This window comes from Ischnura elegans, chromosome 8, assembly GCF_921293095.1.
Source record: "Ischnura elegans chromosome 8, ioIscEleg1.1, whole genome shotgun sequence".
Taxonomy (NCBI): Eukaryota; Metazoa; Arthropoda; class Insecta; order Odonata; family Coenagrionidae; genus Ischnura; species Ischnura elegans.
Genome location: NC_060253.1, coordinates 76,641,375 through 76,660,445, shown reverse-complemented (window position 1 = coordinate 76,660,445; position 19,071 = coordinate 76,641,375). Strand labels below are relative to the sequence as shown.

The 19,071-nt window shown below is 36.6% G+C and overlaps 1 protein-coding gene across 1 annotated transcript in view; it reads left to right on the top strand.

The window, feature by feature from the left end:
* Positions 1 to 2,190: 2,190 nt before the first annotated feature.
* LOC124164440 (PDF receptor) overlaps positions 2,191 to 19,071 on the top strand; it is a gene marked incomplete at its 3' end in the record, with an annotated part of 163,599 nt that continues 146,718 nt past the window's right edge. The window contains exons 1-3 of the mRNA XM_046541765.1: positions 2,191 to 2,256; positions 3,029 to 3,749; positions 15,292 to 15,399. Of these exons, the coding sequence (XP_046397721.1) occupies positions 2,191 to 2,256; positions 3,029 to 3,749; positions 15,292 to 15,399 (895 nt within the window). The remainder of the gene's footprint in view (positions 2,257 to 3,028; positions 3,750 to 15,291; positions 15,400 to 19,071) is intronic.

The window sequence follows — 19,071 nt, the reverse complement described above, 5'->3', positions numbered from 1 at the left end:
AACAAATTTCAAATTAATGCCAGTAAAATCTTTGAAGTGAATGTTACCTTCGTATAAAATGCCAGGATGTTTCGCTCAAAAATTATTTCTTCTTAATCATCCTGAAATTGGATCTGAGATCAATTTTCCTAATTGTTAGTGATGTAGAATGTGAGATATCAAAAAATATGTTTCACCTTTTCAAAATTATTAGAGACTAATGGGAACAAGAGTATGTTGACTGCCACGTATATAAAGATATACCAGGCAATTAATTGAGCTTAAGGTAATCAAGCATACCTACTTCGCTCGGATAACCACTGTCATTGATTTAAAAACAATTTAGACAGTGTATTATTCAAAGAGGGGAATCCTTAATGTGAAAACCAGTAGTTTACTGTTAATATGTTGGGTATAAAATTTATTTTTAAATTGGCCAAGTATAAAGGCTTCTGAAATTCAACCAAAATAAAAATTGCTAGTCGTTATCAGCCTGTATGTTCCGTATGATTTATCTCTATTCTTGCGTCATATTTCGTCATTGAATACCATATGCGATTATTCGACGACTCCACCCGAAGAGAGGACAATTTTCCCTCGGGATAATCGATATTCTCATTAAGCGCTTGCTTAAAGCGCCTTGAAATGCAAACTGTCAATACCACAGAACACATTTCCTATGCAACATGATTTCGGAGCAGTTGGGCGCATGACGTTACGGATAAATCTTGAATGCAATGGAAACCTATAGATACGGAGACGGCCTATTGTGTTCCAAAGTAATATCGGTCCATTTAAGTTTGTACAGCGAAGAGCCTGAGTTTCAACTGCGAAGGCCGTCAATGACAATCTTGCTTATTTGCACAGTAAATATGACCATTTGCAATGTCTTTGCAAACTTGTTATGAGAGGTAAAACTACATGTGGAAGACAGAATACTCCTATATTATTCTAGTGATTTATCCATTTAAGGTGATTCATTCATTGATGTTTTATTTTGCAGCGTAGAATTTTATTCGTAGCAGGGATAATGATGTTCTTAACATTTTTATTTTGAAACGGAAGCATCAAGACCAAAAACGAAACAAATATTTTCAATTTGTTATTATAATTGCGTAAATGAAGTTCCCAGTGTACATTAATTTGCTAAGTGTGTTTTTTAGTCTCAGATACCTGTGGTGCTTTGTTGAGAAGCAGATGATTCCAGTCAAGTTAAGACATTTTGTCGCATTAAAGTTCATATCTTAGTTTTATAGTCTTTACCTGTCAAAAACTTTCCACCTACCTCCGCAAAAATCGAGGGTGGTTTGATAAGTCCGTGACTTTTCGAATAAAATACTTTTTTCGGCAAAAATGTGTTTTATTTCTGTACGTAGACCCCTTTTAGCCAGTTTACATTTAGTTAAACGTATTTTCATTTTTTTAAAATTACTTCCAAATTGCAGCATTTACCAAGGTCCTCAAAGTAGACGTTCATTTCAGTGATAACCTCTTGGTTCGACCTCAATATCTTACCGCCTAGCCATTTCTTCATAATTGGAAACGGAAAGTTGTCGCGGAGGCTTGGACCTGGATAATGCATTGGGTGGGTTAGCAGGTTGTAGCCTAATTTATGGATTTTTGCCATGTTGACTAAACACGAGTGCACCCGTGCATTGTCCTGACGGCGCAGCTCTTTTTTCTCCTTAAAATGTGGCCTTTTTTTGCTTCAAATCAATACCGAATCTGTCCAAAAGCTCTGAATAATATTTGCAGGTGGTTTGTTTTACCCTTTAAAAATAATATACGTAAAGGGCACCGCGTGCATCCCAAAAGCTGTGGCCATGACCTTTTTAGCTGACAGACTCACCTTAGTCTTCTTAGGTGTACGTTCACCCTTAGAAACCAATGGTCTTGATTGTTCTCTGGCCTCTCCTGTATTGCGATGGCTTATGTTTCGTCCACAGTTACAAAACGGCGAAAGAAAACTCGTTCCGCTTGCATTTGAACATCGCCAAACACTTCTCTGAAGTGTTCAAACGGTTGTTCTTATGCTCGATGTGGACAATCTCGGCTCCCATTGCCCGAATAACTTTTTCATGTCCAAATATTTACGTAAAATGTGACATAAGCGCTCATTTGAGATGCATACTGCATCAGTCATCTCACGAACATTCATTCTTCGAACGTTCAGTATCACTTCATGGATTTTTATCGATGATTTCTGGCATCATGACGTCTTTCGGGCGTCCTAATCTTTCGACGTTACTTGCGCTGATACGACCACGATGGAATTCAGTAAACCACTTCTTTATCATTGAAGTTGGTGGCGCAGCGTTTCCATAGTATTTACGAGGCCTTTCTTTGGTTTTGGCGACAGTTAAATAATGTTTAATGACGCAATAAATAATATTTAGTTAGTTTAGTTAGCTCTTTTCCATTATCGTTGAACTTTAACTTGCTGCTTCGCCTGCTTTAAATGGCTGTCAAACTCAAACTAACTCAAAATTTTGAGCTGTTTACTAATAAATGGCAACTAACGGGAGCATTGGTTTTATTTATGGAACGTGAGAAATGCAAGAAGTCACAGACTTATCAAACGGCCCTCATATTCAAGCATTAGATTCGAGCTCGAATCTTCCATCTCTAATTCCCACCAGGTTTACTGCCCGTCTCACCATTAAACCAAAAACAACTGCAAATACAGTGTAAACAACTGTACATCCACTTGGAATTGCGCTGGTGATAATGGTAACTTGGTTGTTTAACAGTAATTAATCGCGAATTTTAATGCTCGAAATTATCCACGTTGTATATACAAGCAGTTCCTCCAAGGATCCAGTCAATTTAAGCAATTTAAATCAGCTAATTTCATCCTTTAGTTTTGTCTACGCCTTTCAAGCAAATTTTCATCCGATTTTTTTAAAACTACGAATCATTGTCATGTCGCTAAGTGAAACTTTTTTTTGCCTTGTTTCAGGAACTTGGAACTCTTCTCTACCGGGACGCGCAAGGACGGTGGCGGATCTAAGCCGGGAGGATCCAAGCACACCTCTAGAAGGGAAGATAGCCATCGGAGCTACACCCACCTCCATTAGACTACCTTCGTCCCCCATCAGCAGCCACCGGAGACTTCGCCCCTCAGACACGGAGAGAGCAAAGCACCAACACGCCCTCCGAACGGTGGTCAGCGCGAGAGCAGGGTGCACTACGGCGGGATCAACAGGGTGCCTTGCTCGGAGGAGGACATGGAGCCAGCGCGGACGACGCGACGCAACGATCAGTGCCTTTTACCACCCGCGTCATCGACGACGTCTTGAAGTACGCCCTCGTCCGGAACCGCCTCCAAGCTGTCTCCTTCGTCCCCCAGGTGGCCCCCCTACCCCCTCCGCCTCCAACGCCCACCAAACTGTCCCGGCGAAGCGGAGGCGAGGGGAATACAACCACGTTTCGGCCTAGCGGGGGCCACGGGGAGAAGACTCTGCCGCCCCCTCCGGCCCCCGCTGGCGGGGCGAGGGGGCGGGGGTGGTGGGGTGGTACGGAGGAAGAGGAGGTGATAGTTTCTTGCCCCCGGTCTCTGCCGCCCCTGGCTAAGAGGCCTCAACTTCCCCGGAGACTTCGACGGTCGTCGTCCTCAACTTCCTCGTCCTCACACCTGCGACAGCGTCTGGTGCTCCTCTCCCTCTTGTCGCTTGTTCTGTGTTCCGTTGCCATGGAGGCCGAAGACGGACCTGTGACCAGCCTCGAGTCCTGCATGCAGAAGTATTCCCACTTCGAGATTCCGGACGGAGGTGAGTGACCCCTGGTTTTACCTGTCTTCCTGGTATAGGTTCTTGACGGTAAGGGGAGGAGTAGTACCTCCTTCTAAGAGCAAAGTAGCTACAGATAACCCATTCTACAGTGTTATAACCTCCTCATCCCCGGGATATTTCTACATATTTCTGGTTAATTAGATGTTAAGAAACAACATTAGCGATTTCTGTTAATCATGCTTCTGTTTGATGCTGTCATCTGTCAGGACGCACTTAACCAGTTGCGATAACGACATTTCACTTAGCCAAGCTGAGAAAAAATTCAAACGTCGATTTATTGTATACTATACGCCTGGACTCCTTTCTTCTTTCCTTTGGCTTCTTATTAATTAGCTTATTCCATCAAACTTGACTGTCTAATTCATTTAGCCTCTTAACCTTTCGTTAGCCGCGTGGCGTCCAGACGCCATACCATTTTCTTTTTTTCCCCACATCGTATTTTCACAGCCAGGAAACTCATATTCCTTGTATCTAATTATTATTTTATGATTCTGAAATTGTAACCAATATGATTATATTTTTTTCAAATGGAATAGATTTTGATATTGTTATTTTTGGAGTCTGGTAGATGCCACGTCACATCTTGAGTTACAATGCGTTACATACTGCAACGCCGCACAGTGGTCCCAAATCGAAAAAAGCTGGCCAAAATTAATAACGTCGTAATTTTAGCTAAAACAGCAACAAAAGTGGGTGTCTCTTACTGATTCTGATCGTCTGAATCTGATTTTGGTATTATTTTTACGATGTCTCTTCATTTTAGCATTTTTTGAGCTGTTATTATTTAAACAATTTTTAGAAAATCTCGATATAGATGTCATTGCGATTGGCGATAACTTGGTGTTCGTGGAGAGCTTAAAATAGTATAATTATAAGGTAAAAGATGTGTAAATTGTTGTTAAAACCCATTATAGAATTTACACATGAAATTGGTGAGATTCGAACCCGCGACCATCAGCATAATCGGTGAGATACCAAAATCGGAAAAAAATACGCACACTCACTCATTTTTGGCTTCCATGTATTTGATAAGTCACATTAGATGAAATAAATGACTGATATTAAGAACATTAAGGAAAATAATGTTCGAATTGCAATAAAATCGCTTTCATGTATCACAAAGAACAAATTTTAAAAGAATCGTCGTCCGATGTCACCCCATCGGACTCATTGTCGCTCTGCGAATCACTTAAAATTAGCAAATTTTCACCTCACCTGATGGGCTGACATCGTTTTTTGTAACTCCTGATGTAATTAAAATGTATGATTCAGATATTTAAAGGAGTCTTCGAAAGATATCTTCATAATTTAACATTCTTGGGTATTTTCTTGTACAATGCTCTCGGAATTTCCTCATGTCTATGTTCCTGATCTCCAATACTTCCTCCGTTAAAACTTCAATTGTAAGAAAGGATTCTTTGGAAATTGCTGTTCCATGTATCAGAACTTTATGTACCATCAGCAGAATATAATACCAATCATAATGATGCACAGCTCAGCTATTTCAATGCAATACTGGCTGAAGCCTTCATTATTTATCTCATAGCCGCAGGACAGAGATTTTAATATCACTGAAAGTCTATGAATAAGTCTTTCATCGATACCTGCCGTGAAAATTACAAATCACATTAATAATTACATTTCATAAACATAAAACATTTATTCGTAGATTTTTCAAAATTATGGAAACGGGTCCAATATTTCTTACTTATTGATTATAATTTTATATTTACACGTAATTTCATCTTGTCTGAAATGAAATCCTGAATTAAAACTTCACTTTTAAAAATATAATGATTGAGATCAATGAGTGATTATTTTTATACACTGCATATATTCGCCGACTGTGCATACACGGTAATCATTTGCACTCACTAGATGCGAGAGGGAGGTATTGATATGCTTCTGGAGGGAATTTCATTTCCTTCTGCAACCAGCTTTTGAACATCTCTTTGAAATGCTCATCTGTCCTCGAGCTTTGATTCCACTTTCTCAGGTATTTCGAGAAAACATTCTTATCACAAAACGTGTCATAATATTTTTTGCATGCTTGATTTCATTCAGTCGAAATCTTGTTTTCAAATATTCCACGACATATTCCTTCTTCTTCGCTTATTAATATTCTTTTCTCTCTGTATTTTTATTGTACACCGCAAGGTACGAAAAAATTTGCGGCACCCATAATTCAAATTTAACACGAGTATTTACGGCTGTAACGATGAATGTGATTTCTAAAAGTTGTCTTTTTTTAACCAATAACAAACCGGAAATGATGAGTTGACATTGAATAAAAGATATACTAGCTTATATAGACTTGCCTCTGAGTTTCCGGCGTATCCTGAAATTTGAATGCCAAACATTGCCAAACCAAGTGCTTTAATTATCTGGACAGGAGAAGTTTCTCGAGTTAGCCGTGTTAACACAGTTCGGAGCACAGCACTTTTTCACTAAGAAAATCATTAATTATTACTGAGTGGGAAATATTCACCACATCCATGCAATGGCTCTGGTGAGGGAGGCCGTCATCCTTATTCCATTATTATTAAAAAATGCACTTGCAAGATTCACGCTCCATTGGTGGGTTTTACACGAATGCTTCCCTCCAAATTCAATCCTATCTACGTCTATGGGCTGTTGAAATGATTCTGTGAACAATTCTTGGCATTAGGGAGCATTTATTTCTCTTAGCGCCAATACCTTATTTCGGAATAACGTGCTGACAACGCTGTACAGCATGTAAGGGATCTCTTCTCTATAAAATATGAGGAAAGTTTTGCAGAGAAAAGCATCTTGTGGTTACTGTAAGGTTCTCACATAAGGACTTAAGTAGTCGCTTTTGATCACTCATAATGTTTCTCATTAAGAGCATGAAAACCGGCCCTCATTGGTTTCATGAATATATGAAGGTGAGTGCACAAACGAGAAGTGTGCGTACGATAGGCATGAAGCACTTGATTTACGTAATCGTACAGGATGTAGAATTATACTAAGTACACACCATGCAAGTTTGACCACCGATACAGGAATATTTGAGCGATAATGCCACTGTCTCCCGCCGGCCGCCGGCCAGCCGCCCTCAGCGGAGCGGTGCACCGCTCAACTTAAAACCCTCTAGATGTCGGATAGGGAAGTACAGGCAAGATTTTGTTTCTCCATCTTGTTGTACATACTCTCCCTAAGGATTCAGGATAGGAATCTTCGAGGGGCACGGAGGGGCACAAAACTATATCGACACATTTGACTAAAAATAGGCCCAAAAATAGCTGACATTATAAATAATTAAATATTGTTATAATAAATTCTGAAACGAACAAAACATACTATAATATTGTTAAAAAATATGCAAACTTACAATATTAAAATTGGCAAATGAATCCCATGAAATTAAAATAGTCATTTATTAAGTTGAATTACCCTAAAATCGACTATTTCTACGCCTCGGGCGTTTTAGGCTGAACATGCCCATGTTTGACGGGTTACACAGGTCAACGTAATAATCACATAGACCTATCAGGTACGAAATATCATAGGCCATATTCTGTAGAATCCGAATATATAATTCAAAACTTCCTCGTAAAAAGTCGAAAAAATGACTTTTGGCCAGCTTTTTTCGATTTGGGACCACTGTGCGCCGTGTCCATGATGGTCGGCGTGATTGATTTTGCATTGATTTTTTAATTGTATTTTTATTTGTATGCGTATTTGTGTTTATACTGGTGGTTTGGAATTGAGGGCGCTATGGTGATGGGAGACTAAACAGGGAATTGTTAGTAACAGAGCCATTTTGGATGGAGGAGAGGAAATAATGCTCTAAAGATTATAAATGATCATTATTGTCTCAGAAGAAAAAAAGGTTGCGACATCACAATACTAATAGCGCTGTGTTATTCATTCGCAAAGTATTTAAGTACGTTTATAATTTAAACTAACAACTATTTCAAGCATTAAATTTTGGTTATTCGTCTTATTGCAACGAATTTTTTACTGTATCAATTTAACACCTGCTGAACAACAATTTTATGGCGAAGGATTTACTAATGCTACTCGTTCTATCATTTTCACATTATTTAAGCGAAATTTGGCGTATAAAACACCGTTTTCCCCCTCTGTTACTTAAGTTCATGGTTGCTTATTACATTGTGATATAGATACATGACATTAACCGTAGTCATACACATAACAATTTTGTAGTTGCATCGAATAACAAATTTCCAATCTGATCTAAAATATTTGATTCAATTTCAACTGAACGCGCTATCAATATAAATTATGGTGAAAAGCAATTATACCCCCAGTACTCAAAGTTATTTGTTAGGCTATTAGAAAAATCCGTACTGTGAAAAATATGTTTGCATATACTGTCCATATTAAACATGATGATATAATTTAGATGAAAGAAAAACTGTAAGAAACGTGATAATAAGTAGTATTCAGTCTTTAATTAATGAAAATATCTCCAACATTTTTATGCATAAATTTTTGTTGATTCATGAAATTAAGTAATCATTGAATATTTATTTATGTTATAATATTTATTTCTACTCTCACTCATTTTGTCTTTATCATTCCAAAATGGTGTCTGTGAGACGCCGGGCGACAAATAGCGTTCCAAAATGTGACGCGACTGACGGAGGTTTAAATATACTGCGACGTCCTGCCGAAGATAACGAAGGTATTTATAAAAGATTGGAATGATAGAGGAACAATAGCCTAGATTCATTACCCATTTTAAAAATATCATTTAACTTTATATTGACTTATATCTAATTATTTGTCACTCATTGGATTATGCTCATCAATAGAATGTTCAATGCCTCTTGATTTCCCTCAATATTATCACAATGATAAATTTGATATGATTATTGAAGACACTCTTATGCTTGCATAGTTATCTGAATGGTTTTATTTCCCAGGTATCATAATGTATAGTCATGAAACTACTGTCAACACCCATCAACAAATTTTGTGTTCGTTGATACCTATAAATACACAGAGTTTGGCCAAATGATATTCCCTTCAGCTAACTTGATTCACACGTTAATTAGAATAGCCCTATTCAGGGTTGTCAAGTGAACGAAACGAAAATGTTTCGTTTTGATCAGGAGGGAAACGAAAATAAGAGGCCTACGTTTAGTTTCGCTCCGGAACGAAATCAAAATCACCAAGGAGTTTAGTTTCGCCCGGGACGGAACCTTATTCCAGGGAACGAAACTACGAGTAAATTAAGTTTTGATCCCAGAAGTTGAGTGGAGGGGATAAGAGAGAATATATTCGACCCATTGCGTTTGACATACGTGTAGAGAGGTTAAAAAATTGAACTTAGAAATCGAATGGCTAGTTTGCGTTCACCGTTCTCCTGTTTGCGGTAATAAGTGTCCCATGCATCTCATTGTGGTAGGCCGAACCTCTGTTTCATTCAAGCATACTTCGTACTCGGTGTGTGGGTAGATACTAAACTGTTTGAAGGTGAAGCACGGGGTCTCTACGGTGCGAAACATTATCTGCGTTTCGTTTCGTACCAGAGTTTAAGTTTAGTTTCGACTCGAAGTAGCTTTGATTCCAGTTTCGTTTCGACCATTATAGTTCAGCTCCGCGAGTTTAAATCCATTTCGTTTCTACATTCCGCTCCCGGAAACTATTGAAATTTTACTTATTTTGACTTTCGTTACGTTTCTCTTGCCAACCCTGGTCCTGTCATTTCCATCCACAGAATTCGGGTTGATTAAATTTACATTATTGAAATGGGAATGGGAGTAGATTAGAGATGCTTTAAAGGTAATCTATTGTTTGTGATTGGGATTCAAAGCACGTTTTGACCCTATTTCTTCGTTAGCAATCACTTTTCCAATATTTCATTAGCAAAAGCAATAGCCCAGGAGGAAGTAAAATCTTCTCCTCACCATTACGGGAAACCAAATGCCTTATTTCAATTCGTCTGTTGGTGTCGGAATCGTTGGGACATCCAATAATACCCCTTTGATAAGCGTATTTTTACAAAAGGTAATTGTTCAAATTGCGATCCCTTATGTTGATATTTTAAATGCATGTCCATTACTTGAGAAAATGCTTTAAGTGACTAACGTAATTTATGAGACATGATGATGGATAGAATTAATGGCAGGTAGTTAATTTTTATTTATAAAAAATTTGTGATTGTAAAAGTAATAACAAAAATTGTTTGTCAATGTGGGAATAATGACTTTTTAGTATTTCATGGCATAAATAAACTTAAAATAATCTTTATTATTTTATTTCATTAGCAAAAATTGGATAGGTTAGAAGAAAGTTAATTTATTTAAAGTTAATTTTCTTATCTTAGATTATTAAACAATCCTCTTCCATTTACCCTCACCCCCACCCACCGCCGCATAAGTTTGCAATTAACGCTGCATTCCTATAAACATTTATTGGAAGCTCGGTATATTAGGGCTCTATTCTGGAAATTAATGGTCGAAAACAATGGCGAATGAATACCTCGTTCGCAAGTTCGTTAAACCTTAATAGAGTTTAAAGCAGAAAAATAACCCGTAGGTTTCCAGCTCTGAGTCTATTAACGTGGAATTCATAACAAAGAAGTAAAGAATACAAGAAAACATTATTTACTGAAGTGTTTAAGCTATATTAAAATAGCAGAATCGTTTTTCTGAACCTGTTCTGCGGAATGTATCCACTACTCGTTCAAATCTACATGGATCAAAATGTCCAATTATATGCGGACTTCTCGTAAAGACCAACTTTATTACTATACACCATACCTAACTCATGCGTACTATAATACTGAATGTTATATAACGGAATTGGGACTTTCATTTTCCTTTCCAGGTATTTCTTGCCGAGGAATGAAAATCATTTGCCATGTACTCACAATTACTGGAAAAATCAAATTTTATTGATCCCAAGTATTCTAGTATTGTCGCCTCAGCAATGCTATTAAAATCTTAATGACCTCACCTTAAAACAGGTACCTCACTACAAGTCTCAATCACTTAATCCTTACTTTCCAATATGCAGTCTGAATGACTCGGGTAGATATCCATTTTCTTTTATTTTGATTTGATTCAATATCTATTTTGTTAGATTATAGCTTTTTACACCGCTATCTATCATGTTTTTTTGTGAAGACAAATATTGATGATTTGACATGAGAGCAAGCTACTCCTAATTTTTATTATAAAGATGGAAAATATACCTGAATATTTGTCATTTTTTATAAAACTACTTTAAGATTCTAACTATCCTTAAACCTGCGTGCTTTTGAAAAAATAAAGCCGAATAAACAATTGGATTGTAGGGATTTTGATGTTACATTAATGAACAAAACTAACATGTTCTCTCTTAACTGAGAATTTCACCTACTTCCTTTAACTTTGAACCCTGGTACCATATGCTCACTGGAACTCCAACTTTTCAAAGTAGAATTCAAGGATAAAGCAGAAGTACTCCAATTCATGCTTATATCTAGAGAAATCACCACACATATCTCTTTGTGCATGAGTATGCAGTTTTATGAAAATGTTGTGTGTGCATGATGTTTCCTATTTAATCTCTCTTTGATCCAATTACTACGAATGCCCTCCTTTGAGTTGCTACACTTTCATAATGGTACCAGGTGGAATATAGCTTGCTCTGTAACATTCTCTCAAAATCCAGATGGGGAGCTGTATTTTCTCAACATTATTAGCATAGAAAAATTTGTATTTAATGCGTATCCGGAAATTTGATGCTGAGTACTTAGTATTTCATTATCGGTAAATTACCAAGGAAGAATACAAAAAAGTGCACTAAATTACCTTTATATACTCCTTATTTTTTTCTGGAACAACGTCACCATCACAAAAATTCTAAGATTGGGTTGACCCAGCTCTTCACTCAATTCTCCCATCTATTTCACGCCTACGTATTTGTACTGTTTCATTTCCTCCATTACCCGATCCGTACATTTCATTCCAGGTCTTCGATTTCCAATCTTACCAACCTCATGTTCAATCCATAAAATAAATTAGAAAAGAATGTAGTAGTTACGATACCTCGGGACAATAATTTGGCGGTTTCCCCTTGCCTTCCACATCGTAGTACTACAGCCGTTGCAGGTCATTTACCATACCCACAATGAATTGTGGGTCAGATTACCGACACAATGGTCTCCACCATCACACATATGAGGCAGAACTGCTCCCCTCCATCCCGGGTGATGAGAGGTAGAATAGTTCGTGGCCTCCTATCGACTAATCATAGAATCTTCAGTGGTGGCGATATATTTTAATTGGCTGAGTTTACCCAAGACCCAATACTCCCTAAGAACGCTATCGTTTTCTTTCAATCACAACTTATTCGACGCATACACTTGCTTATCTCGCAGTTATCATTAATTTGCTCATCTCTCTATCTAGAGGTCGGCCCATCATCCTACGCAGCCATAAGGTAACAATTTCATCGCAGTTATTTTTCCTCTCGTACTGGTTACTTTAATATTTTATTTAAAAGCGTCTGTTCGTTATTCAAGCCACTTATTTGAGTGTAAGCTTCGGTAATCCCACTACATTTGGTGTGTCATTGTGGCTACACCCTTGCTCTTTTTGAGTGTTAACAAAACTTACACACCTATATTGATTTTTTAAACTGTTTTACAGTTGGAAGAATAGAGGGCAATGTCTTTAAATCGCCAGGTTTAAACGAAGGCTCCATTTTATGGGCTAGGTTTTATAACACTGTATCCTATGCCATTTATGAATACATTATAATCAATATGTCGGTAACAAGGGAGAAATTTTTAATTGTATTCCACCTATTAAATATTAAATTATGGTATTGTTTGTTCCCATTGTATATAATGTTAAAGAATTTATCTTCTGAAAATAGTCTTTTGTTAGAAAAAATAATGATCTCAGCTTTATTAGCGCGGAATGACGTGAGTTAACACTTGGATAAATTAATATTCAAAGCTTTTTTGCAATTGATCTTGTTTTAGCTGAAACACGTTGTTCCGACCGCAGCATGTTTAAAAATTTTGTCCTCTTTATTAATCCTTATTAATTTTTTTTCCTTTTTTGATTGTTGATATATGTGTAATTATTCAGTGAATATAATTGGAAATAATTTCATGATGACGCAGAGAGACAAGTGCGAAATATTTTGTAAATATGAAAATGAATTGAAATAGGTCGGTTGAATTTAAATAAATTATTATTTTTGATGTGACCATCTTTTTAATTATTTTATTTTCACCGTTCCATCCCACAAAAGCCATAGCCATGAGAAAAATAAGCATTAACCAGTGATTAAAAAATAGGACTGGTGACTGGAGAGATTTATTATGAAAACATATGGCTTAATTTTTTGCTCATCAATGAATTCAGAAACTTTGGTTGTATGAGTGCAGCGTTAGAAATATTTCAAGTTTGATGACTGGGAAAGAAAGTTTGAAACGGGTAATAATTTTTATGATCAGTGGTATTATCTATGCAGCAACACAGAGTTTGATTATTATCCAGTGAGAATTAAGAAGAAAGAAATTCATTTTAATAAGAAATACGAGGGCTAAGTGCTACTTAAGTCAAGTTTTGACGCAAATAAATATCGCTCATATGAAAGATAACCTTTTCATCTGACCCTATATCATCATGCTTAATTTTTTAATATAAAATTACATGCATCAAAAAATGGAAAAAGAAAACTAAGCGCTCGTATTTATGCAACTTTTTTCGGAACTCCGCTACAGATTTCAATAATAACCTTTTATTATTTCCATTATAACTAAGCCGCATTGAATATACTTTTTTGCTTCATTCAATGAAATATTTTAGCAACTTATGTAATAATCGGCGAAAACTGGGTGCTTCATTGAGATTTTTGAGAACTACTTATCTATATATGGAATGGCATAAATGGTTCACGTGATCCTAGTAAAGAATTATCCGTCCTCTTGCGATGGGTGAAAATTTGGAAAAATGTGTACCTTTCACATAGCATATAGGAATTTATTACGTGACGCAAGACTTTGTGTTTTGCACTAATTATCATATCATAGCATGTCTCTTGTCTTTTAATGCCCACGAGGCTGACACAGTAAGCTGACTCTTTGCAGCACTATTCCTTTTGTCTTCTGCTTCGCGTAAAATGAATGCTTCGGGTCGGTAAAATTTACACATGGTATTCGAATTTCCTATGCTCTTGCCATTATTTTCTGTGCTTCATTAAAGAAAACTCATTCCATTCCTTCGTTTGCACTTCAACGTTTTGAACCATTGTTTTATAGTCATTAAAACACTTTAAGGGTTGCTCTGGAAATTTTAAAGGAATAAGATCCAAGCCATGACTGGATAGCATTCAGGTAAGAATCACAATTAAGGAGTATAGTGATATTATTTCAGTTTTTTGCTCTTTTAAAATTGCTCTTTTATTCTGTTGAGGCTGGGATTCTTGTTTTGATATTCTCAGTGAATATTTGTTTGTATTTTTAGGGATTATTTCTTCAATCAGAACTTGATTATTATAAACAATATTTTACAGACATTAGTGCATATTTGAAGCTCGCGCAATTTAAAAAAATCCTACCTAAAAAATAAATGACATTCAAGAAAGGATTGAAGCTCTAGATGTATTATAATGGAGTCTTTGATGAAATAGTGACTCTTAAAAGTGAGGATTAATATCAAATGAATAGAAATAGGGTAAAATTATGTTTACACTCATTTATAATTCAATCTCAATAATGCGCGCAGGTCAGACGTGATAGCCATATCCCAAACAATATTTAATGAGACAAGAATATGTTCAGCCTTTGCAAATGCGAAAATTATCTAGTTAGTAATTTTCTATGAGTAAAAAAAGAATAAAACTTTGTTGAGTACATTGTGGAGTAACAAGGTATGAAAATACCTTAAAAACTTTGGTGAAGAAATAGAAACGTAAAATTTCTTTTTTTTTCGACATTTAAGAAATTCGAAAGACTAGGAATTCGACTGAAAATGGATGATTTTGCGGTAAAAAATATCATCTACACTGAAAATTGTAGTGAAAGCAGTTTTTCTATTTCCTGCGCATTATTCGTAAAATTCAACTTTGAAATTTGCATAGTCATTTTTCGTTCAATCAACGACCATAGCCATGTTTGTTATAAGTAGTCAAGAATGATGAAGTATTATTTTGCATATTTTAACGACTTTATGTTACATATCGATGCACCTAAAACAATTACTATTTTAATTTTATGAAAGCCTACTACCTCAAATTCTATATAGAAATCCCATTCTCTTCCTTACTGTCCCGTTCCTTTACCAACGATCAACTATTGTAAATCAATATTAACTTTTAGGTGTGAGATAATGGGTAAAACCTCTAATATTTTTCATCTCATGTTACAAAGTATCATAACTTTGTCCAAAATCAGGAGAAAACTTTTCCTAACATGAGTATTAATTAAAATACACACCTCTCCTTTACATTTGACTAAACCACTCAGTGATGATGACGAAAAAAAACAGATTTCTAGTCATTTATTGTTGTCATTGCTCTATTTCAGACGTGTACTGCCAATGGGCATGGGATACTGTTCTCTGCTGGCCGCCAACGCGTGCAGGACTCACCGCCAAACAGCGCTGCCCTCGCTTCAAGGGGATTGACCCAACGAGTGAGTATACACAATGGAAATTTCACCTCTTTTATGGCTTTAGGTTGCTATTGAGCCTTGTGATAACTCATTTTCCCTGCCATTTTCATTACGAAGCATTGACCATGGTCGTGATACCCTCCAAATATGTGAAGTTTTTGCTGTTTTTTTCTGGCTTGATTGATGTCCTCGTGTACTTCATGAATGGCCTCTTTGTAGTTGACTGCTCATATCCGAGAGTTTTCAACGAAGCTTAGTATTTTTACGCTAAATCAGTTTTTTCGGCAGAATAATTGCAGGCTGTCCCACTCAAATTATTTTTCTCGTTCTGCCTACCTACCCAGTAAGATGATATCGAAATGTTTTACCACTGAATTCAACGTGAAAGAATATTTCAGAGAAAAAATGACAATTATTTTTCACTGGCTAGTTTTTACTTCAAATACAAAAGTCGTAAGCATGATTTTTGAATCGTTCTAATTTATTGAGCATTAGATTCTTTGGAAATGAATGAAAAATGTACGAACCTGTCTTCAAGGAATACCAGTTTTCTGTTGCGCTCGTGTAATAATTTGGATATTTTTAAAAGCTGGGAATAATAGACCAGGAACACCTAGATATTAAATCTTGAGACAAATATCAACAGTCTCAAAATGAATGATAATTAGCGCACTTGCGCCGTATGAATTCCGCGTTATTTGAGCCGTACATCGCGTTACTCTCCTATCACTTTCTATTTGTATATTTACGTATCCCTACTGTTTTACGTCCTTGATACTTTGCTGTACGCTCCTCATTCGGGCCTTCCGGTGCCAGAATTCCTTTACATTCGTCCATAGAGTGCATTCTCCATGGCCGAGTTATATGAATTAAATTTTTTGAAGTCTTATATTTAGGGTTTCCATAATAAATATATATTTCCCTAATATTAGTGAGGAGTTCTCGGGATCGCCACCGGGTCAGGAACTCCATAACTGCCGAAGTTTCCTGGATGTGTGGAGTTCCTGACCCTGTGGCGATCCCGAGAACTCTTCACTAATATTAGGGAAATATATATTTATTATGGAAACCCTAAATATAAGACTTCAAAAAAATTTAATTCATATAACTCGGCCATGGAGAATGCACTCTACGGACGAATGTATAGGAATTCTGGCACGGGAAGGCCCGAATGAGGAGCGTACAGCAACGTATCAAGGACGTAAAACAGTCGACGCCGACGTTTCCTGGATGTGTGGAGTTCCTGACCCGGTGGCGATCCCGAGAACTCTTCACTAAGTCTATCCGCCGGGAAAGCAAGAAATCTTTCTTTTTCCTAATATTATTTTCTCCTACCAATTACTGACTCCATCAATCCATTACATATTCATTAATATTGGAGGATGAATTATGGGACAGATAAAATTGATATAAATTTGATGTGAATTTATAAAGAAATTAATTGCTTTTTTGTTGCTATACTATACGAAATATTTGAAATAAATGATTCCACTTTTGCAGAACTTTATGCTATAAGTAATTATTTATTTAAGGCAGCATGTTAGAATGTGAATTTAAAATTGTATGACCCATTAACTCCTTAAAAAGATGGAACCCAGGTTTACTGCTGCAGATTCATTCTAGTATTTTTTAAATGATTAATTCCACAAACTTGCCATTTACTAATCAACATACGCACCAAAAGAGCTGGGAAAATAGTTGTCTCTAGATCTCTCTCGACGACTAAACTAGTTTTCATTTCGGTAGTAGGTACTCGGCAGGTCTTTAGAAAGTTCTAATTCAAGTCTGGAGAGTTCACCATCATCGAAATAGGATTAAAGCTATGGTGCTATCGGTAACTTTTACTGAGTTAACCACTCTCGACGCGCGGTGATTAAACTTTCTATTCTTTTCGTTTTTTATCCACCCTTATGTAAATATATTTTTTTCAAATTTTATGTAAGATACAATTTCTTTGAGCCTTCCCCTAATGACGTTTCTTTGATTAATCAACATTTATCACTCTATCTAAGTTTATTTACTAGAGGCAAACTAGTGCTGCAAAACTTAATGCCGGGGTATCTAATGCAGTAACTCATCATGAAAATATTATCGTTCTCTGTTTTAGGAAAGAGCAAATTTATATGCCATTCAACCGTTGAAAGTTACTCTTACCATAAAGGTATTAGTAATCTTTATTCAAATAATTGGGAAATCCTTTTTACTGCCATTGAGTAGTTGTTAAGAATTCGGTGACTAAAAGAAGCTCAAACTTTATATAAAAGGTTTAGTGTCTCGAAAAATATTTTTGTTGCGCGGAATGTAAAAAACAAAACTCTGCTGGGGGTTCGATGTGTCTGATTGTGCTGGGTGGATATTCAGTAAGCCGGGATGGTAGAAAAATAATTTTATCTAAATATGTTTATGGTCTTGGTGCCTAACAAACTTTTAGTTTATACCTAATGATATGTATGGTGTTATTATACTTGTAAATATACACGCATGCGCATAGTTTGCGAGACAGTCGGCTAGACTCGCGCTTAAAACCTTATCTCAGACTCGCTCGAAACTCCAAAAGTTTCCCGCGCACAAACGGCGGTAATTTCATCAAATTACTTCCAATTTCCTGACGAGCTGCGAAAAATATAAACTTTGTAGGGGATTTCCGAGCATCCCCGAGCTACGTCTGCCTCGGGAAGGGACTCTCTCTCTCTCTCTCTCCTGTGCCTCTTGAACTTACGAAGTTATCGTGATTGAGGAGTCTGCTCCCCGGGAAACCCTTTCGTCTGGAGATAGATAGAGAGGTTAAGGAAGAGAGGAAGGATGTGATAATGGGAAGAAGGAAAGGAGTTTATGGGTGGAATAGGCTGACCACCCACTCGGGATATCCGGGAAAACCGTAAAGCACCTTGGAATTAAAAGCCCCGGTAAATGTGGGAATTCATCCTATAATAAAGAGATTGGCTCAAGTTAGAAGAGTGAATTAAATACTAAAAGGACGGAGCTTTAATTGCCATCTATATATATCTATATCGTATATATTAATGGTGCCGTAGCAGACGTTTTAATGGCGTCTAATAATAATATCTAGTAAAAGGCTGAAGTAACTTTTACATGAATTTGTTTATTTTTAATTTATGCTTTTAGAATATACATTCCGATTAAGTATTATGACTCAGTGAGAAACAACTTGAACACGATTAAACAACGAGTAACAATAGTACATTCTTTTGCCGTATCCATACCGAAGTAAAATAAATTCAAAACCCCGGCTAATCCGTGAGGCGTTACAGACAAAGAAATTCGACCATAATTTCAACTGGAACTGTGGCTTAATCGGTCACTCGTGGTCTCAAATTATGCAACAATAAAATTAAAACTCCTCTACCGCCTTCCCTCCATAAATCCTAATAAATACTCTCCGTGGTAAAACTATGCTAACTCCTCTCGGAAAAGTGACCAGCATGGACCACGGAAAGTCGGGCAACAAACCAAATAAGTACGCGGGGCACACCCGAAAAGAAACATCACCGAAAGCTCATAGTTATTGATAGATCAGATCGCATCAGTAGGCATAACAAGTTTAACTATGTGAAAATTAATGTTCTCCTCGCCTTGGAGCTAAACTCTCTGCTTTAATCGATATTTACTCGCTGAAATTCATCTTGTTTATGCTATTTTAAATTATTACCTACATTGCTGTTGCAGAATTTT